The sequence below is a fragment of the Culex pipiens genome, chromosome 2 (assembly GCF_016801865.2).
Source record: "Culex pipiens pallens isolate TS chromosome 2, TS_CPP_V2, whole genome shotgun sequence".
In the NCBI taxonomy this organism is placed as follows: domain Eukaryota; kingdom Metazoa; phylum Arthropoda; class Insecta; order Diptera; family Culicidae; genus Culex; species Culex pipiens.
This window is the reverse complement of record NC_068938.1, coordinates 201,372,577-201,394,872: the sequence shown is the minus strand read 5'-3', so window position 1 is coordinate 201,394,872 and position 22,296 is coordinate 201,372,577. Positions and strand designations below refer to the sequence as shown.

Below are 22,296 nucleotides of genomic sequence, written 5' to 3'. Positions count from 1 at the left end.
GTAAACCAGGGAATTTCTCAACTTTTTCTTGCGCTAAAAACAGTTCAGTTTTCAGATTTTTCACTTTTTATTTTACTGAGTATATACTTTTTCAATTATTTGCAATTACATAGGGTTTTGTTTTTTTTCTGTTTCTTTCTTCCGGCTTTCTTTTTCTTCTTCTTCAGTATTTATAGAGAATATTATTTATATAATATATATAAAATAATATTTTTTTGTTTTACTGCCGCACGATTCTCACTTGTTCACATTGTTTTTTTCTTCTTCTTTTCGGTGATTTTTATTTGTTTTCATCATTCTTTTCAATAACTTACTGGCTAAAAAGGTTCTTGTTCACTATCTTCATCTTCTTCATGTTGTCGGCTTCCTTGTATGTTTCTGTGTTACGTTATCATTTTTTTTGAATTATTTTTCTTTTCATTTTCATTTGTTTCCTTGAGAAGAAGATGCAAAAGGAAATAAACCGGTATCATTTTTTTTTTGTTTTTAAGGTAAATATTTTATAATGGAAAAAGAGGGGAGGCGAGAGATGCGGATAGGGATTTGAGTGACTTTTTACAACAGATTTGTTTGTTTTTATTAAATATTTATAATTTCATTATATTTTCATTTGTTCAGTTTTTTTCTTCTTCGCAGTTTCTGACTTAATATTTACTAATTTAATGTACGAGTTTCGATCAGCTCGTGCTTTCGTCAGCGTTTCCTTTTTTCGATATTTTTAAAGTTTTCTGTTTTACACAAGTTTGTTTGCTTTTTTTTCACAGGAGGATAAAATGTACAAGAGGACTGTTTTGCGTGTGTGTGAGTGTGATTTTTTGCGATATTTTCCATGTTTTAATTGTTTGTTTTTTTTGGTAAAAGATTTTCGAACGGAAAGAATGAATGGCGACGATGGCGCGTGTTTTTGTTTGTTTTGTTTAGAGAAGAGAGAAATTTTCACGATTTATTTACTAGAGTTTTTCATTGTTGTAATATTTTGAACAGTTTTTTGTTTGTTTGTTTTGCAAATGGGACGTGATGCTTCTTACAAGTGTGTGTGTGTGTGTGTGTGTGTGTTTGTCTGACGTTTTGCTTAAGTAGTATTAGTTCGATCTTCTAATTAGTAAACTGCTGCGGCAAGAGTCGATTTCAATGAGATGATTTTTTTTCAGTTTAGTTTTGCTTTTAATAGATTTCTTTAGGAAACAAAAAGGACGCAATTAGGTTCGTATGCGAGTGAGTGTTTGTGAGTGTGTGTGGATGGAATTTCTAACAAAAAACATTAAATAAACAATAGAGACTAGCCTTTTTATAATATTCGTTTCGCAAAGCTGCACACGATTTCGTAAGTTGGTGAAAGTTTGAGAAGTAAAGTTAAATGCAAAGTTAAGAGGTCAACCTTTCGCACAGTGGGTCCGATCGCGTTTAATCTGTGAAGTTAAAATTAAAAACAAGTTTGAGCTGATTTGTGCGAACTAAAACATCTTCTATGGCACAAGACTAATACGTGATTCTTCTCTAATTTGAAATTGCCAACGAATACGATTTTTGCAGGGATTTCGGTCTCAAATTTCAGTCTTTGTTTGCAAAACTTTCGTCGGCTAACGGGCTCGCGCGAACCCACCGTGCGCGGTTGTTGGAAAGTCTAAAAAAAATGCTCGGAAACTTAAAACCAACAAATTGTAAATATACACAAGATTTGCATGTTTAAAATATTTCGTTTACACTCTAATAAAAAAAAACACATCGATTCAATACTTGTAACACGAAATCATCTGTTTTGTTTCATTTATTTGTTTACCTCTTTTTTCTCAGTGTGGCTATTTTTCTCAGTGTTTTTTTTCGGTTTGCGGGGATTTTACTTTCTCTCTCTTATTCGACTAAACATCGACAGCGACACGACAAAACGATGACCACTGCGCAGGGCTTATTTCATTTATTAACGTACTATTTTTGCGGATGCTTCTTTTTTCAGTGTGTGTGTTTGTGTGTGTGGTAAAGAGAAACGACGGATTAAATCATCACAATTGGTTGCATTGTATCTGTTTTTTTAACTCTGTTTGTTTTATTCATCTCTTAATAACACCGTGGTTAAAGGGGTGGGAGGTTGAGGGGCAAACGGCTAATTGCAGTTCGTTTCAGTGTGTGTGAAACACTTTCCTTCTCTCTTTTTCGTCTATTTTTAATAGACGGCGCGTTTCGGCTTGTTGGCTTGTTTTGTAGGGAATTGAAGGATTAAAGGTGTTGTGAGACAAAATTAGTTATGGCTTTAAAACTTATGGAAATAACGTTGGAGAAAGAAACACAGACAATTTTTTTAAATCTTCAAAAAATATCAAAAATTAGCATAAATATAAAATATAAAAAAAATCAACATCTAAAAAACATGAAAATGATTTGTGAAACTTCAAAAATTAAATATAATTAAAAAAGAAACATTTTAAAAAGTTTCTTTTCTGCTCGGGATGCTCGTGTCTGACAGATAGAGAGATGCTAGGCGACATCGATAAAGAAAAGCGTGCATGGTGAAAGTTGGTTTGACGTTTGCAACTTGAAAATGGCAGTTTGCCATGGTTCTCAGATAAAATAAGGTAAGGCAGATTTTCGCAATTGAAGAAAAATGACATTTGAGTATTTCCCAGTATTTCACTAGTTTTTTTTTCTGTGCATGTCAAACAGGTTCGAATAACCCTTTTAGTTGCATTTATTGGAAATAAAAAAATAAAATAAAAAAAAATAAAAAAATGGAAATAAAATATAAAAAAAATCCGGTATCATTTGTCGCGAAATTTGTTTTTTTATCACTTTTCTGAAAATCAGCATATTTAATTAATTTCATGCCAACTATGTATTGCTTTGTCAGCTCCTACAAAGTAAAAAAAATGATCTTGAAAATGGAACAAAAACATCAATGAAAAAAATAATTTGGTCGAGATTTATAGCATTTCTTATCAAGTTTTTGTTATGTTGCAACAATTAATATGGTAATTTAAAAATGTTGAGATTGAAAAACGATTATTTTTTTCATCAGCAAAAATTAAAAAAAAAAAAACTAGGTAATATTATTAAGGAGGTATTAGACTGTGACAAACAAACAAACAAGCTCGCACTTATCGACAGTTTGCCTGTATTTGATTACAGAAACGTCGGCCTGCATACATTGTGATTTCATTGTGAGTTTGTCTCAAACAAGTTTGCGAGTTTGGCAATCTGTCAAATACAAAAAGTGCGAGTTTGTTTGTTTGTCATAGTCTAACACCTCCTTAACTTTTCATAAGTAAGAACTGAATGTCAGTTAAATAAATAATTTATTTTCACTCTTTTTTTGCAAAATATTAGTTTACAAATGGTTTACATTGAAATTTTAGAACAAAAATACATTTTTTTTTATCGAAGAAGAGTTTCTGGCTGGGTGCAAATTTTATTTAAAAAAATAAACTGCAAATTTCAGGCCCAACTGTTAAAATTTTAATGCAAAAAGTATCACAATACGCCTTAAAATAATACAGTTACGCTCTTATCAAAAATTAGGAAAAAGGCAATAAGTTTATAAAAAAACATTTTTTTTCTTTATTGTTATGTCTTTTTCCAATCTGTGGCCCCAAAATTCAAAATTTTCCCTATTTGATTAAAAATACAAAAAAAAGTACAATCTATTTCAAAAGTTTAAATCAGTTGTGCAAGTTTTTTCATGAAATTTATAATTTCCGGCAATGTATTTTTTTGCCCCTGATTTTTTTAAGACATCTTGAGGGAACTAAATTTTAGAAAGTTTTAAGCACTTAAAAATTAGAAAATCAGCATTGTTCAAAATTTGTTTACAAAACATTTTTACAAATACCTTTGTTTATTTAAAAATGTTGAAAATTTTAATTTGGGCCAAATTAAAATTTGTAAGAATTTTCATAACAAGCAGATTAGTAGCCTTACACATTTTTTTACAAAAAAAAGAAAAAAAAAAACATTCCAGCAACATAAAAGTGTGTGATCAAAAACATAATTTGTTGAAATAACTGAAAATTTTAGTAAGGTTTTGGGAATATTTTTTTTCAAAGAATTTTTTTTAATAACTAAAATATATTCAAAATTTACAAAATTTTATACTTATATTGGAATCCTAGTCTCAAAAAAACAACATTTGTGATTTTTTGGGATTTTGTTTACTTTTTGTTGCCACAAATCCATCCATACTTCAGATCATGAAAACTGTTAAATTTTCTACAAAATGCACCAAAATTTGCGACACTTGATCTGCCAAAATTTATCACCGACCACGAATCGATAAATAACGTTAATTATATCGATAACAATGCTGAACAAATATATTAACTCAAAAGCATATTAAACAATTGATGTTAATTTTTTCAAGTAATTTTTAAGTTATTATTTGTTTTGTATTTTCCGAGTACAATGTAAATAATGAAGAGAAAAAAAAACACTTGAAATCGAAGTAAGAGTTTTTTTGATTCGCAATTTACTCCTTAAGTACACTACTTTTGGTAATTTTAATCAATTCAAGAATGAAAATCATTTGAAAAGTAATGTTTTAGTTTTGTTCAGAAAATTCCTCAATTTTGTTAAAAATGATCGAAAAAGCTATAGTTTTGTAATAAACAATTTTTTAATGATAATAATGTAATGTAATTTTCTGTCAACAGCTCGCATGAGCCGAAAAAAAAACCTTCAATAAATAAAAATAGTAGTTTATGCAACAAGTTGCAAAAAGAGGATTTTTTCAGCACGAGTCGTACATTTATCCAACGAGGTTCACCGAGTTGGATAAATACGACGAGTGCTGAAAAAATCAAGTTTTGCAACGAGTTCCATACAACATTTTTTGCAATTTCGAAAAACACCCATTGAGTGAAATTTTACGTCGAATTTTCATGTATTTTGTCAATAAATCGTTTAAATCAAAAAAATGTTGAAAAGTGTTACTTTTCGAAACAAGTGCTGAAAAGTTCAACTTTTCAGCACCCATTTCAGTGCTGAAAAGTAGAACTTTTCAGCATTTATTTTGAAAAGTGTTGCTATTCGATTCTGTTATTTTTGGTACAGAAAAGTAGGCTTTTTCGTCGTTCAAGAATGACAGGAAAAGTAAGTAGTTTCACGACGGAATTGCAAAAATATATATTTTGAAACCTTACGGTCACCGCATGCTTCGATCCAACAAGGCTGTTGAGTTATTTTAAAAATCATTTCAGCCATAATCAATTTTGTCTCGTAACACCCTTAAACTTGCAGGGAGGGTAGAAGGGAGGAAGTTGATAACAGGTAAAGTGCTTCTTTTTTACACATTTAGTTTTTTTTATTATTTGCACAAGTTTTTCAAAAGCGGAAACACACTCGAAATAGAGGTTTGATGATGGACAAAAAGGGGAACAGGAGGAGGAGGAAAGGCGAAAACTTTTGTTTTTATATCCCTTGTTTGTGTGTGAATGTTTGTGTTTTTAAGTGTGTGTTTAACTGTACACTGTGTTTCGATTTATCGAGTTTGCGGAAAAAGGGGCGAAAAAGAACAATAATTTACAACGAACAAATGCGAAGATGCGACATGACTTCCTCTTAATCCTGGTTTATTTTTTTTCTGTTCACGACTTGAGAGTTTTTTAAATTTAGAGCTTTATACACAACTATTTAAATGTCATCAGTTTTTTTTCAGCCTTACGTACTAAAATCGTAGCATTTCGCGCCATTTTGTTTTTCATCTATATACTTTTTTGTTTTATTAGTATAATAAATTGATCACTTGTGACTGAATTGTTTCGTTCCCACACCCCCGACACACGCGCGTTCGTTCGCGTCAACTATTTACACAATGATTTAATCCAACCATAAAACGAGAGAAATGGGGGGAGGGGGAGGTGGGGGTCGGTACCCAAGAAACGCTTTCATAGCTGCGACGACGATTACCAACTTCAAATAGAGCGAAAAAAACGAAGAAACGAAGGAGGAGACCGCCTCTCTACTGACTCGACGGCGCTAAACTCTAAGAATTCATAAATAGCTTGTTCTTATCCCTAAGGGCGGTCCGCTGGGACCCGAGCGCGGGCTCTTCCAGCGCCCGGAACCGCACGAAACCTTGCTCGGCGACCAGCATCGACGAGTTATCACCATTAGTTTGCTGCTGCGGGGGAGGTCCCATCTTGCCGGGCAGGACTCCGCTGCTGCTTCCGGAACTACTTCCTCCGAGCCCGTTAATCGGCACGTTCGAGCCGGACGCCGTCGGCGACGAACTTCCGGCGTCGTTCGGCACTCCATGTTCTAGACCGGGGGCGCCATTGCCGTTGAAGCCGGTGTAGCTCGAGCTGGACGACTCGCGCGAGCGCTTCTTGCTGTGGTAGTAGTTGCCGGCGCCGCTGGCGGCGCTGCTGCTGTTGTCGTCAAAGTTGTTGATGCCGTCCTGGGAGCCGCCGCCGTTGGCGAGCCGATCGTTGAAGCTGCCCGGGTGGACGGGGAACTCGCTCGGGGGCAGATTCCGGGGCGCGGCTTGCGGGTGGTGATGGTGATGGTGGTGGTGATCGGCGCGACCCGCGCCTAGCGTTTGAGCACCGTTGAGATGGCCGCCACCGCGAGGGGGTCGCCCGGCGGCCTGTTGCGCCGCGATTGCACGATTGTTGGACGAAGCGGACGAGGAGGCGGAGGAGGTGGAGTTGTTGTTGTTCCGACCGGAGCCGCCGCCGTGCTGGTTAAAGTGGCCGATGTTGTTGAGCGTGCCGGACTTGCGGACGCCGATCCGCCGCTCGAACGAGTCGTTGTAGTTGTTGAAGTGGTTGTAGTGGTGGTGGCCCATCGTGTTGGCGCCGTCGTAGCCGCCTGCGGCAGCGGCGGCCGCGGCCTGGCCGGACTTGAGCGTTTTGAGGTTCTTGGAGGCGCGGAACTCGCCGCGGGAAATTGACTGCGAGGAGGCGGCCTGGTCGAACGAGGGTCGCTCAAAGTTCTGGAAGTCGTAGTTGCGCGAGTTTTGCTGCGAGTGGATCGGTTGAGGGGGAGGTGGACCGGGGTTTCCGCGTAGACTCTTGGTGTCGTACGGAGGTGCGTTGATCGGTTCCGAGTAGCAGTTGTCCATGATGTCGTGGTACTGCGGACCTCCACCCGGGGGTTCTCCCCGATGGTGGTGCTTAAGCTCAAAGTTCGGGTTCTCGTAGTGGTCCGGCATCTGCTCGCCATCGTTGATAAAGTCGTCGTGCTGATCCGCCTGCTGACTTCCGTTGTAGTTGTTGCTGTAGTTGTGCGAGCTCGACCTCATACTGTTCGTCTCGATCGACCGCTGGAAGTCGTTCGGCTGCAGATCCTGCGCCGAGTTCTGCTCCAAGTTCAGCGAGTTCAACGCAAAGTTATCGTCGTAGATCGGCTTGCCGGTCCTCAGCGTATAAGTGTGCAGATTCGTGTTCGCGTTACAAACCGCCGGGTAGTCCGTCTCAAAGTTCTCCTGACTCGAACTACTCGTACACGGGAACAGCGCAAAACCACTGGCATTCGGCTGCTCCATGTCCTTCTCCCGCGGCACTCCCTTCGACGTCCCCGTCTTCAAGCCCGTCACCCACGACAGCAGCGCAATGATCACGATCTCGATGAACCGCAAGCTGAACTGATAACCCCACTGGAACCAATCGATCTCGATGTGGCTCGCCCACAGCGTCTTCTTCGCCGCCGCCGCATCGTTCATGTTCGCCGGCGACAGCTTGACCTTGGTCTGCGAGCTGATGCTGATCGCGCCGTAGATCTGCAACGCCGCCAACAGGATGAACAGCAGCGCCGTCGCGATCGTGATGTGGATCGCGTAGCTCAGATTGTTGTACCCGTGGATGTAGTTCTGGGACTTGTGCAGGATCCGCTTGAGCAGTCGGTACATGTACAGGTACAGGATGCCAAGCGACAGGCAGATGAAGATGTAGATGATCTGGCAGATCAGGGAGAGCACGCGCGGTGGGATCTGGATGTTGGTGGGGCCGTGACCGGCGGCGCCGCCGCGAGACAACAGCTGCGTCTGCTTGTGGTAGAACTGCTGGGTCTCGTACGACTCAACCAGGTGCAGCGTTACGCACAGTCCCACGTGAACTCCCGATCCGATCATGATCGTGAGCGGACGGAGGATGGAACTGTAGCGGTTGGTTTTGTGGTTGATCGATCGGAGCAGCAGGAACAGGATCAGGATCGCGAAGGTCGTCGTGAGGAAGGTTAGCGGGAGGTTTAACAACAGTTCCGAGGTGAAGAGGTTAAAGCTGAAGTGGATGTTGTACGCGTCGTAGCACAGATAGAAGATCCTCAACAGGCAGATGATGATCAAGATCAGATGAATGCTGATAAAGTACGACTGCGAGAACAGGTGCGTCAACTTGTCGTAGAAGATGATCTTGAAGATCGAGTAAACCGCGAGGATCGTAAACAAGATCGCCGACAAATACACGTGAATGTTCCACGCGATCGTCCACGTGCTAATGTCCTCAATATCCGTCGCAAAGTTACGATCATTCCCATACCCACCACCAACCTCCTCCCCACTCGCGTTAGCCTTGATCATCACCGACTTCAAGTTCAAATTCGGCATCTTCTGCGTGATCGGCGAAGAAGACGACGCGGGATGCCCACCAGCCGAACTCACCGTACTCGTCGCCACACTCGCCGTCGAATAAAAGCTCCCGTCAATCTTCTCCCCCACAACATCTTCCTCGTCATCCCCACCCCCATCATCATCATCATCCTCCTCCTCCCCCTCATCCCTACTCCCACTGTTCTCATTCCCACCCTCGAACCCATCCCCATCCTCATCCCCCTCACCCTTGTTCAAGTTCTTAGCATTACTCAACGAAGTCACCGCCGGCAACCCTCCCGCATTCAAATCAAACGTCGGCTGGTTCGGCCTCGGCGCCGACGTCACCGACCTCAGCAGCACATCCGGAATCGTCTGCGTCCGCCCGTTGCTCCCACTCAATATCCGCGAGATCGACGGAAAGTGCATCCCGTTCGGCAGGATCGCACTCGAGTTCCCGCCCCCGTCCAGCATGAACTTACTATCCACCCCGTAACTCTTACCCCCCTCCAGCTTGTTACTCTTCTCGCTCGGCGTGTTCAACGGCTTCCTCCGCTGCGCCTCAATACTCTGACTCGAACTCGCCGGCCCGGTCACCAGCACCGGTTCCTCAACTTTCGGCGCCGCAGGCGCCCCACTCCCGTTCAAATCCGGCCGAATCGGGATCCTCTCGTGGCCCGGCATCAGCGAGGGCGGTGGCAGTGGGCGCCGGTTCACGTACGTGTTCGTGTTGATGATGGTGCTGTCGCTGTTGGTTCCGCGCAGCGTCGGTTTGTCCGCGAACGGGTTCGTGTAGTTGCGGGGCAGTGGTGGGGTGAAGAAGGCGCGAGATGGTGGGGAGTATGACGGGATGTCCCCCGGGAACATTGGGTTCGTGGGGAAGCCCTTCTTGGGGTGGCCTGTGAAGGAAGGGGGAGAGAGTAGAGAAAAAAATAGGTTAGAATTGATTGATATAAAATGACTTATTCTTGTGTAAACAGTTCTTTGTGAAGATGGTTATGCTTGTAGCATTAACCCCTTCTAGCCCACAACAAATCGAGATTTTTAATTGTTTTTGCTTATATCTAATCACTGGTTTGACCAAAAGAAAAGAAATTTGAAATGCTGGTAGATAACATTCAATATAAAGTAGTACAGGTTGAATCAGGTTGAAAAATTGTCTGGTCGTCAAGATATTGCATTTTGAACTTAAAAATGAGTGGAGCTCTGGAGTGAGGGTTAACAAAGCTTATTTTTTTATGCAAGATGTCTATAACCTATAATTTGGAATTATTTTAGATTCTTGGGTTTTACAATTGCAGGGAAAAAAGATTGTCTTTTTGGTCCTGGAATACAGTAAATTTTCAAGAGTTTTTTGAATATTAGATGTTGAATTTTAAATAGAATTCTTTTAAATTTCAAAAAGTATACCTTTAATATTAGTAATTCTTTATCTTTTGCAAGAATTTACTAATCGAATCGGGAAAGTTGTTTTGAGTTGGTGTTGATGAAAATTATTAAGAAATAGACATCCGGAAAAATAACCGATTTTTTAAAATAACTTTCTTCACAAAAACTCAATTGGGTACTTAAGCCATATGTCAATTTTTATGTACAACGGTAAATAACACGATTAAAACCCATTTTTTTAATGCAAAAAAAATTTACAAGACAACATTTTTTCGATGGATCAACTAGGGTCCCCTTGGAACGAGCTGTCAAGTAGGAACTTTTCTGTCAAGAAGGACCGCAAGGTTAATTTTTCAAAATTGATTTAATAATCCATTTTAAACTCTTTGTGGTCGTACAAAGGGTCAATGTACTCAGAAAAATAAGCTTTATCGCTGTAAAAATTAATATCAGCAATCTAAGCTTAATTTTAGGACCCAATTTCACAAAATCCGTTATTCTTTTTTTATATGTTTTATATGTAAACCCCGTAACTTTTTTGCTTAGATGTACGGATCACATTTTTTCCGCCGAGCTATGATGTTTCTAAAAAATATAATTTTGCGAAAAAAAGCATAGTATAGTAATAAATGAAGAACGTAAAACTACGTACTACGTAAACGACTTTACAGAAAATTCCATTTAGTGCACAGTTTTCAAGATATAGGCACTTTAAGTTTGAGGTTAACTAGAAAATTTCCATTTCTGAAAATATTTTTTTCGATTTTTCAGCCAGCGGATTAAAGAAAAAAAAGTTTTTTTTTCGAAAATTGAAGATTTTTTAGTCTTGCCAAAATTTACCTCATTTTCTTTTGAAAATATCTAAGCAATTAAAAGTCCAATTTTCAATGTTAAAATGAAACATTTGTTGAAGTTTCTGATCTCTTCGAAAAAAATATAATGAAAACTTTAAATTCAAGACTTACATTTCAAAAGGGTAAAAAATCCAATATTGCGCCCTTTTGAAATGTTAGTTTTGACTGTTCATGAGTGTTCCTACTAGTTTGAACTGGTATTTGAACAGAAATATCATTTTCAAGATTATTTTTTATTTAATTTTGATGTTGGAAAAACAAAAACCATCAAAAAAATATATCAATGACTAAGTTATAAGATTAACGTGTTTAGAATTATTGTTATTATTATTTTAATTGTGAGATTGGGTCATACAAAAATGCAGAAATTTGTCACCCTTGAAGACGGTAATCGAAACCAACAACATTTTATTATAAAACAACTTAAGTCAAGAATCAATAAAGGGACTTCCCTTTTATTTGAGCTCAGTTTGATTGGTTAAAAATTGGTAGGAAAAGACTAAACTGCAAATTGAATAGGCATAATTGTCATGTTTTTATTTTAATTTGTCATCGTATTTTTTCAAGTATATTGAAATGTAGAAGTAATTTTGAAGAACAAGTTTTATTCACTTAAATTTGTTTACCAAGAAATTTGCATTTTTAACAGAAATTTAATGAAAAACCATTGGAAAAAATTTCAAACGTTTTCATTTTTCATTTTAAACAAGGTGCCATCCACAAATGACTTAACATTTTAAAAATATTTTATCCCTTAAAAATTTAACTCTCTACAGCCAACAATTTGTTTTTTTGATTTTTTATTTTTCCCGTGTTCAGGAGGTAGTTTTGAGCAACTTTTATTCTACGAAAAACTTTACTTTTCTTGTTTTATGTTTTTCTTATTTCATTTATAGTATTTTTTATTTACATTTATCTTGTTTAGTTTATGTTTGTTTCTGATATTATTTGACTAATAATACCGCCTCATATCATTACCATTTGTCTATTTAGTTTTTTCATGTTTTTACAGCCACTTTTTCAATTTTTTGCATGTTTTTTACATTTTTTACTTTAGACTAAAACCATTATCATTTAAATTGTTTAAAAATACTTAAAGAAATACTTATTTTTACATATAAAATAGAAAATACTAGCGAAAAACAGAGTTGACCCAAAAAAAAATCATTTTGAAAACATTGGCAAAGTCACATGAAACAAGTCACACTTCCAAACAGTAAATTATCTTTAATTTTAATAGTTCTTCTTTCAATGCTTTTTGAAGATCGAAAATTGGTTGAAAAAAAAATGTTTTTGGCGATTTTTTAGATCGAAGCCTGCTTACAGGCGGGGTTGGGTTGTAGAGTATTAAAATTATTTCAACGTGGCATATTTTTAAATGAAAATCCAACCATATTATATGGATCCTCATAAAATCTAAGTTCAGTAAATGCTACATAATTTCTAGGCGGCACCAAAAATTTAGATGTAAAAAAAGAATAATGTTTAAATAATCTATTTTTTCCATAACAATAGAATAAAAAAAAAAACATTAAAAAAAATACGCCTTAAAATAGTTCGAAAACGACAAAATTTGACAAAAGTATGTTTAAGCAGAGACAAAAAAAGCCCAACGACCTCGAAATTTGGCCATCAAGCTCTCTGCCATTCTCAAATGGGTCATTGGAAGCAGCGCGAGGGCTAACGCCACCAAATGCCCGGGACTGAGATAATCTGCATCAGCATACCATAAGTCTAAACAATATTATAAGACATACTTCTAAATTTACTTAAAATTTCAAATCAAGCATTTGTTTAAAATTTTAAAGAACAAAAATACAAGTTCAATTTCTTTATTAAACATATCATAAAGGGTCAGAAGAAATACTCAAAACTACATGAAATTTTTGCTTGCTATTAGTATTCCAAAAATCTGTGATTTATGAGTTTATACCACCAAACAGAAAACCCAACTAACACAATTCCACTCATTGTCCTATAGCAGAAAGGAAAACCCCAAAAATTCTACACACTCGACGACATCCATCCGTTGATAAATGAGTCCTCATGCAACAAAAACTTCATCAATTTCCGCCAGAATCGTCGTCCTCCCGTTCAATAGACCGTGAGTTTGGGAAAATCTATTTTCTGACAAGTAAATGACGCCATGGGCCTAGTATCGGCGAGGAAAGCGGGAGGTTCAACTTGAAAAATACGGGGTCATTACTATTCGTCACACGAGCGCGGTTCAACCTGATGATGCCTAATTTGGGGGGCCCTTCTTTCTTTCTTTTTTGTTGCTGGAACAAATGGTTCCGCGTTGACTAGTTTGTAGCCGACTCTATAGTTGGATTTATGGCGGGCTCAAGCTGTTGCGTGATCCGAACCATCATCGCCCGGGACCACCTACAAATTTAACGCCCGTGAGAATCCGTCCTTTTGGTAGGTTGAAGAATGCCAGGACATTAGTTTCGGAAAGTAATTTCAGGTTCATAAATTAGCTTGCAATGACACTGTAAGAATCGTGATTTGATGATTTTTTGATGATGAAATTTAATAATCTCTTTAATAAAAATATCAGTCTTGAGCTAAACGCTTCATTGTCCTTCCAAATTTCCTCCCCAAGCACAATGCACGAAATCCCGTAAATAAATTCATCAACAAACTTTTTCGTGACTTTCACAAAGTCGTCTTCTTCTCACAACAAATAGCGACGACTAAACACACACAACACAAAACTCCACTGGAGGTGATTTATTGCGTCTGTGTAAAAATTCCGCTCGAATCTCTAATTACTTGTCGTCTACAGTGAGGCAAGAAGGAGAAAACTAAGAAGAAGGAAGTCATACCTAGGAACGGAAAGCTTCCAGTTTGCTGAACGACATCACAGAACTGTTTGAAAAGGAGCTCAAGAAAGAGGAGGGGAAAAGGTTTCTTCCTAGGAGGTTCGATGTCCTTGGCTTTGGAAGCGCTGCGGGATCTATAACAGAGCGAAACCTCCGGCTCGAGGACGACTCAAGCGGAATAACACATGTGGTGTTTGAGATTCTGGGTTGAAAAATATCTTATTAATAATATCAAAGTAAATATCTTTTAAAAATACGGATGATTTTGGCAATTTGAAATTCAATTTCAATATTTTTTAAATCCAATTTTATTTTTTTTTTGTTTTTAATAAGTGGAAAAAAGTATAATTATTGATTCATGAAATATTTTTAATGTATATCTACTTAAAAAATATTTTTCTTGAAATACCTAGCTAAGAAAACTTTCTACAATTTTCCTTTAAAACTTTGAAATTTGGAGACAAATAATTGCCCGAAACAAAACTCTAGTCCTTATGGGCTTGACTTTAAAATTCTGGGATTAGATTTTAGTTTTGAACATTGAAAATCGGATTTATGATTATCGAGAATCGTTAGCCAATAAATTAAAGCTTATTTGAAAAAACCTTCGAGAAATAAATTTTCTTAAATTTTCAAGAGGAAAATTGTAGAGGATTTGGAAAATTAAAGATTTAAGAAATGGACAACCAGGGTATTAATTCAAAAAAAAAAAAAAAAAAAAAAAACTACCTGGAGTAAACCCTCAAATGGCTTTGACCATGAAACGGAACGTTCCATCGAACAAAATGATTTTTCAATTTATTTTTGGTTAGATCATGAATTTTAAAAAATCTCTGAATATTTTGAATAAAAACCCTGTGGCATAAAAGTTGTAATTGTTGAGTCAAAAAAAATATTCCACAAAATTTTACTTTTTATGTAAAGATAAAAATTAAAAATTGATATACAGAGATACAGATTTTAAAATATTTACACCCCCAATACAAGACCGAGAGAATAACTCTTCCGAAAAAAGAGGTTAGTGCGCCTGTACAGAAATGAAAATATCACGGAATCAGAAATTTTAAGAGAATTTCTCGTGAACAAAAAAATAAACAGAAAACTACTATTGGTAAATTCTCCCAAGAATGAGAAATTTTTGCAGATTCTATTCTTGTATTCTTCGATTTGGATGAAACTTGTGTGTACCTTTTCTATTACCAAATCAGTTCGTCATTACTAGTCAGTCTCCATACAATTTTGGCAGCTGTCCATACAAACAAGCTATTCAAATATTCAAAAATTATTATTTTCAGATTTTCAGATCAATTTGGTGTCTTCGGCAAAATTGTAGACATTGCCCAGGACTTTTCAAGAAAAAATAATTTACACTCTTGAAAAAACTAATTTACTCATTTTTTATTCGACTTTTCAAAAAATAATAATTTTAATTGGCTTAAAAAAAGACTTTGCAATTTTTTTAACAAGGCAATTTTTTCCCACAAATGGGAATTTTTGAAATTGGTAATTTTGCGCATTAAAAAGTTTTTTTTGTGAAAAGTCGTTTTGAAAACGGGTATTTTTTTAGAGTATTACTCTTTTTTCTGAAAAGTTCTAATTTTTGATTTGTAAACTTACAAATTTCGAAGGAAATTATATCAGAAATAGATAAAAGATTAAAGAGAGGTTCACCTTGGAGAACCACCCTCTAAGCTCCAAGCCGGGACCGACGTCAAGTGGTTCGCCTTCCACGGTCGTGCCATTTGCGGTTGAATCCTTGGCGACCACACGACTCCACACGACCCAACACAGCAACTCAACGCAGCAGCAGCGGTCGGAAGTCGCTTCCCGGGGACCCATTCATCTATCCAACAAGCCAACAACCCGTCCTGCTTCCTGTCGGTGTCGAGTTGGGGGGTTTGTCGAGCTCCCGGGCTTCTGACAAAATTTATGACCCCAGAAACCATTTGTTGGTCCTTGGCGCACACAAACACACAGCTGAGAGAGAACAATTCAAATGACGTCGAAAATTGCGTGAAAAGGGTTCATTACTTTCTTCCGCTTCTTCTTGGTCGGTGGCGGTCGCCACGTGAAGAGTTGTGGCCGTGTCCCACGTGTCCCGAAAAAAGAAGAAGAATAAGAAAAGGTACCCCGCCCGAAAAAGAGAGCAAATAAATTGTTCCACCTAATTTCTTTTGTGAGTGTGCTTTCTTGCGTGCCTCCTCTGAAAAAAAAAGGGATCTGATGCCCGGAGGGGACTTTGAACCATTTCCGGACGGGGTATAACCGTTTCGACGTCAGATGGGGCGATGACGGAGTTAGAGACGATGGCTGCGCCGATGGCAGACACGGTCAATTAGCTGGACCGTTCATTGACGGTGGCACGCACATGGTGCGCGCTGCTCTGAGAAATTGACATCATCACCAGCGAGAGATGATGAAATTATTAAACTGTTCGATAGTTGTTTTTTTAATTATTTGACCGTTGCAAATATTTTTCAAAGTTTATGTCGCCCCTCCCCCCCTTCAAAATTGGTCTGAAAAATCAAGGGGCAAAAAAAAAATTCCAAAAAACTTCAAAATTTCCATGAAAATAGAAGTTTAATCAACTGAAAACAATTTAAAATGCATTTTTCTTGTTTAAAAATGTTTTGAATTTTTATGAAATTCCAATGAAGAGCACCGCAAAAATTTTATTTTTCGCAAAAAATAAAATTTTCGTCAATACTTAGATATTTTGGAAACTAATGATGGCAAAACATATGAACAGGTGTATAATGCATTTTAAAACACTTTTTCATTAAAATGTTGAAACCATGGCTCGTAATTTCAATTTTTATACTTTTTTTATTTTTTTGCCCCCCCCCCCCCTCGACTTTGGTCAGAGTCGAGGGACATAAACTTCAAAAAATATTTGCAACGGCCTATTAGTCATTAGCAATAATTTACAAATGTTTTAGTACCCCTTAAAATTTTTCTCTCCAAATTCAAGGGCTAAAACCAAATATCTTTGAAAAGTTGGCTATCGATTTTTTTCTTTAACATTTATACACTTTAGAAATAAAAATGATTTTTATATCCGGTGATAGGTATAAATCATCTATTCACAAAAATTTCCCAAATGCATTTCATCTCTTTTGAGTTAATGATGCAGTTTGGTTCAAAAACATTTGCACTTTCAGAAAAAAAAACCCTAAAAATATGCAGTGCTTTGTTCTACAAAACTTAATTCTATTTTAAAATTCTTATTCTAAATAAAAAATAAAAAGCTTAAAAGTGTGAAGATAATGTCTAGTTAATTTTAGTTGTTTCATTTAAAAATATGAAATTTAAACTCAAAATTTTAAAATGATTTTCAACATTTTTTACGAGGATTTTTGCTTCAAACAACTTTTTTTATTTGGCCATCAGGGTGGTCCCAGCTTAGCTTAAGTGAACGAAGTTGACTTTATAGCTGTCGGCCACCATTGCTAGTACCAACCACTAGTGTCTTCCTTTTTAACTAAAAGGACTTCGCCGCCCTGGGCTCCTAAGTGTACTAGAGTATGGCACGGAGCGACGGCGCCGAATACCCATATTTACACAAAGAATTTTAGAGCGCCCGCCGCGGGATTCGAACCAGCAACCTCTGGATTGTGAGCCAGTGCGCGGTCCGATTGATCCACACGGGCTTAGCTTAAGTTGTTTAACAAATATTTTTTCTTTGCTGAAAAAATGGCCAAAAACATTATTTAAAAAAATCATAACAGTTTGGCCACTCGATCAACAAAAGAATCCTTTGTGCGTTTCTTTACTTTAATTTTTTTAAATTAAAATATTTTTCAACTTTTTCAATTATGCTAAAAATGATTTTTAACGCAGGAAAATGCATATTAATCCGTAAATTTTAATTCATAATTTGATTTTATTTATGAAAAAATATTTCTTGCCCCCTGATTTATCGAGCTAGTTTCGGAGAGGGTCGACATAGACTTTGAAAAATTAATATTGTTAAGGTTTCCGTCTTATTTTTTAAAGACTTCTTCTTATACACTTTACAAAAAATAGAGCGGCCCAACTTTAATAAAATTCAAAGCAGTTTGCAGTATTTGGATCAATCATTGGAGTAATTCTCAAGAATTCCGATTTTGTTCGAGATTTTGAATTTCGGTCATCTGTACTTGGAGAAGGTATTTTTTGAACGATTTGGCGTCTTGGGTAAAGTTGTAGGGCTGAAAAAATAGGCACTAGGAAAAATTCTTTTTTTTTATTTTACATTTTATTATTAAAAATTGATTTCCCAAAATACGATTTGAAAATTTTCGATTTTTTTTACGGCATTTGTTGCGCTAGAGTTGAAAAAAAAATTGTAGATTCAAAAATATGATTCCAAGAGAAAAAATATTTTTTGGAAAAAAAAAGATAGTGTCAAACTAATTTCCAAAATTATGTTTAGATGTTTAATGAAATTTTCATTCGAAAACGACTCAATACATTAATCAATAAAGTGCACCGTTCAGTTATGTAAGTTAATAGTAGTTTATGGAACAAGTTGCAAAAAGAAGATTTTTTCAGCACGAGTCGTACATTTATCCAATGACGTTTACCAAGTTGAATAAATACGAAGAGTGCTAAAAAAATCACGTTTTGCAACGAGTTGCTAACAGCATTTTTTGCAATTTCGAAAAACGCTTTTTGAATATAATTTTGTGTTAAATATCTATTTGTTAAGTTAATTTCACCGCTTAAAAAAAAATATATTGAAAATTGTTACTTTTCGATACTTGTGTTGAAAAGTTCCACTTTTCAGCACCCATGACAGTACTAAAAAAAAGTAGAACTTTTCAGCACTGGTATTGAAAGGTTTTATTTTTCCATTCTGTTATTTTTGGTAGGGAAAAGTAGGCCGTTTCGTTTCTCCAGAAGTACAGGAAAAGTTGACAGTTTCACAACGGTATTGCAAAATAGTAGTTTATGCAACAAGTTGCAAAAAGAGGATTTTTTCAGCACGAGTCGTACATTTATCCAACGAGGTTCACCGAGTTGGATAAATACGACGAGTGCTGAAAAAATCAAGTTTTGCAACGAGTTCCATACAACATTTTTTGCAATTCTGAAAAACACCCATTGAGTGAAATTTTAAGTCAAATTTTCATGTACATTGTCAATAAATCATTTAAATCAAAAAAATGTTGAAAAGTGTTACTTTTCGAAACAAGTGCTGAAAAGTTCAACTTTTCAGCACCCATTTCAGTGCTGAAAAGTAGAACTTTTCAGCATTTATTTTGAAAAGTGTTGCTATTCGATTCTGTTATTTTTGGTACAGAAAAGTAGGCTATTTCGTCGTTCAAGAATGACAGGAAAAGTAAGTAGGGGAAATCTACCCATTTTAATCCTAATAAGCGGTCGTGTTTGAATGATGCTGGATAATCTAGAGTCTCCCTTGAATTTTACTAAAACCAAGTACACCAACGAGTAGAGCAAGTTTTTGTGAACATTTCTGTTTGTTTTCACTTTCACTAAAAGTTATTCTATTTCTTTACCAAGCATTTAACAAAAAAAAATTCCCAAGGGTATTCTAATCGAGGCGAATGCATTGGGCCACGCCCATTTTTCTAATATCGGCTTAGTTCTTTTTTCTTCCAACACTCTGTCGAGTGTTGCCATTTGCGCTGACAGTTCAAACGAACACTCACGAAAAGTGGCATTTATAGGGAAAGTTTCCTGGCATCGCTGGCTGTGCTGCTGGTGGTGTTGACGGCCAGCCTTTGTTCTTTTTTGCCTTCGTCTCTCGCTCGGTTTTCTTCAGCCTTCGTTTGGAATGCAAAGTGAAAATTGAAACGTCAAACGACTTGGCGCGTTTGTTTTTTTGATGGCGCTTGCTAATTTATTACATTTTTCGGGATTATTCTTCAAGTGAGTGCCTTACTAATGATCAAAAGAACATGTTGCCGGTAGTTGGAAGCAATTTCATATCTTAAGCGCCGTGAAAAAGTAAGCGAAAGTGAAAAGTTAATTTTGGCGATATTCATTAAGCGTTTGAGGGATTCTCGTGTGTGTCACTGTGTGTGCCAACAAAATGATGAGAAGTGGTCTCGCAAAATACAAATTATGATCAAAAGTGCATTAAATGTGATCTTTTTGGCCAGTAAGTGGCATACATTTGCGTGCTTACTCGAGGCGGTGCTGTTGCTGGTAAGTTTATAGCCCAAATAGTATTTTTGGAGCTTTAATCGAGCATCAAACTCTCCATATGACGAAGATAGGTGTTTGATTGGAAAGGGTAGATTTCCCCTAGTTTCACTACGGAATTGCAAAAAAGTATTTTAAGGCACTTTTTCGAAAATTGTCAAATTTCAACAGACTGCTGGTTGCTGTGATTCAGTCTCCTTTATATTTAAATTTTGTGAAAATATGTCATCTATAAGCCCACTTTCCTCGGAATTGTTTCGATCGATGAAATGTTCTGCTCATTAATGAAAATGATTTCAAAATTTTAGAACCAAAAAAAGGGAAAAACACATATTTTGAACATTTTCAAATGTTGGGCTAGATTTTAAAATTTCAGAATTATCTTTATAGAAAATAGCAGGAAATTTCGCAAATGTCGTAATCTGTCAACAATAAAAATCGAACAAACAGTTTCCGAGATATCTAAATTTGAAAATGAGGGCGTATTAAGTGACACCGAGAAAACTCATTTTCACAAAATTTAACCCTCTACAACCCAACCCCGCCTCTAGACGGGCTTTGATTTAAAAAATCGTCGAAAATCCATTTTCAACCTATTTTCGATCTTTGAAAAGCATTGGAAAGAAGAACTCTTGAAATTTAAGAAAATTTTAGGGTTAAAAGTGTGACTTGTTTTATGTGACATTTTCCCAGCTTTTCAAATACTTTTTTTCTGGGTTGCTTTTTCTTCAAAAAGTAGTTTGAAATTGCAAAAAATAACAGGACATTTTTCAAAAACATTCGCATTAAAATGCGTATAACTTGAAAACGGTGCACTTTATTGAAATGATTATTAAGTCGTTTTCGATTGAAAATTTGTTTCAAAATGGCAAAAAGAAAACTGAACAGGCAAACAACTTTCCTTAAGTATGTCCAAATTTAATATTCTTGAATTGACAAAGATCGGATCGAAAATCAGCATTGTTAACTGCAAGTGATTAGATCCTATTGCCAGCTAACCCAAAAATTGTCGCTATCATCTATAAATCATCAATCAATAAACCAATCAACTCACCATGCGGGTACGGCGTCGAGTTCGAGTGCCGATGCCGATCGTGTCCATGGTGCCGGTTCGGATTCGGATAGGTCGGGTTGCTGTTGCTCTTCAGAATCTCCGCGTTCGGCGCCGACGTCGGCAACACGTGGTCCCGCTCCAGGTCCAGCTCGTAACCCCGGTGGTTCTGGCTAATCTGTTGCTGGTTGTAGTGGGGCGCTCCTCCGGCTCCTCCTGGTCCTGGTCCCGGACCAAGCAGGTCAGTTCCGCCGAGCGCTCCCCCGCCACTTCCGCTGCCACCTAGGCTCATGCCAGGGTCCTTGTCCTTTTCTCGGTACCTGTGTGAGAATTGAGAAAAAGGGAAAAAGAAACATGAAATTTAGTATTTTATTACCTGCCAAACAGATGTTACGGATCGTTATTGAGGGAGAGAGAGCAAAAAGGTGGGTGCCAATGGAATTTTCTTCCATTTCTCCATTTTCCACAAATTTTAACATTTTTTTTTTTTTCAGAATAATGAAAACGAACACAAAAAAGCAAACCAAGAAAGCAACTGATCAGAGACAAGGGAGAAAGCCAATAAGCAGTTTTCTTCTTGACTTTCTTCTTTTTCGGATCCCAAAACATTTTCGATGAATTATGCTCATTGATGAATTCCGACAAAGGCGACCCATTCCTCGTCTTCTTATTCTACATCAAACACAGAGTTTGAAGACAGCAGGGGACACTCCGGGACGGGACTCTGGGCTCTGGCGGAATTAGTTGATGTGTGGCCCTGGCCTTAAGCTTTTTGGTGTGTGTGTGTGTGTGTTTGCCAAAAACGTTTACTTTTCTAGCGGCTTCTTTTTTGTTTTTTTATCAGAAAAATAAAATGTGAAAAATTATCACAAATTTAAAATTCTTCTACTAACCATTTTTTTTGGATACAATTAAAAACATTAATATTTTCACACAAAATTTAAAAAAAAATTTCTCCGTGCAACCAAGCTAGTCTGCAAGAAGGCGCATCATCAATAAAAATATAATTTTCAAGTTAAGGGGAGTTCGTTCGTTCGTCCGTTCCTGTCTGTGTTTCAGCAGCTTGATTGGAATCAATAGGAAAAATAAATTTAAAAAGCCATTTTTCCCTTTTGGGTGAAAGAAATTGTTAAAAGAGGAGGGTCGCGTTGCATCATGCACATGGTGTCGGTGTTTTTTTTTCTTCTGTTGGACAAATTACTTTTTTTTGCCTTCGATTTAAGGGGAAACCCAAGTCACATGTCTGGCGCAGCAGTTGCAGGGAGCTTCGCCCTGGTGATGATTTTGTTTGTATCAATTTCTAGAGGAGCGGGCGCATTATTGGTAGTGAAAGGTGCAAATTGGTGAAAAACCATTTTAAAAAGACATGCTAGGGGAGTTTGTAGGTTTTTGTTTGGTGTTTGAGAAAAGAAAGGTGGGGGAAGTTGTAAATTAAAGGATGCACCTTCTTCGGCGATTGCACCGGTTTGTTAGTATAGTTTTTTTTTTTTGATAATTTAGGAGGACGAAAACAAA

The 22,296-nt window shown here is 37.1% G+C and overlaps 1 protein-coding gene across 1 annotated transcript in view; it reads right to left on the bottom strand.

Annotated features, from left to right (window-relative positions):
• Positions 1 to 565: 565 nt before the first annotated feature.
• The window catches only part of LOC120420318 (uncharacterized), a 101,951-nt gene continuing 80,220 nt past the window's right edge, over positions 566 to 22,296 (bottom strand). Inside the window, exons 3-4 of the mRNA XM_039583309.2 lie at positions 20,785 to 21,101; positions 566 to 9,411 (exon numbers count right to left, since the gene is read on the bottom strand). Of these exons, the coding sequence (XP_039439243.1) occupies positions 5,969 to 9,411; positions 20,785 to 21,101 (3,760 nt within the window). The 3' untranslated portion in view covers positions 566 to 5,968. The remainder of the gene's footprint in view (positions 9,412 to 20,784; positions 21,102 to 22,296) is intronic.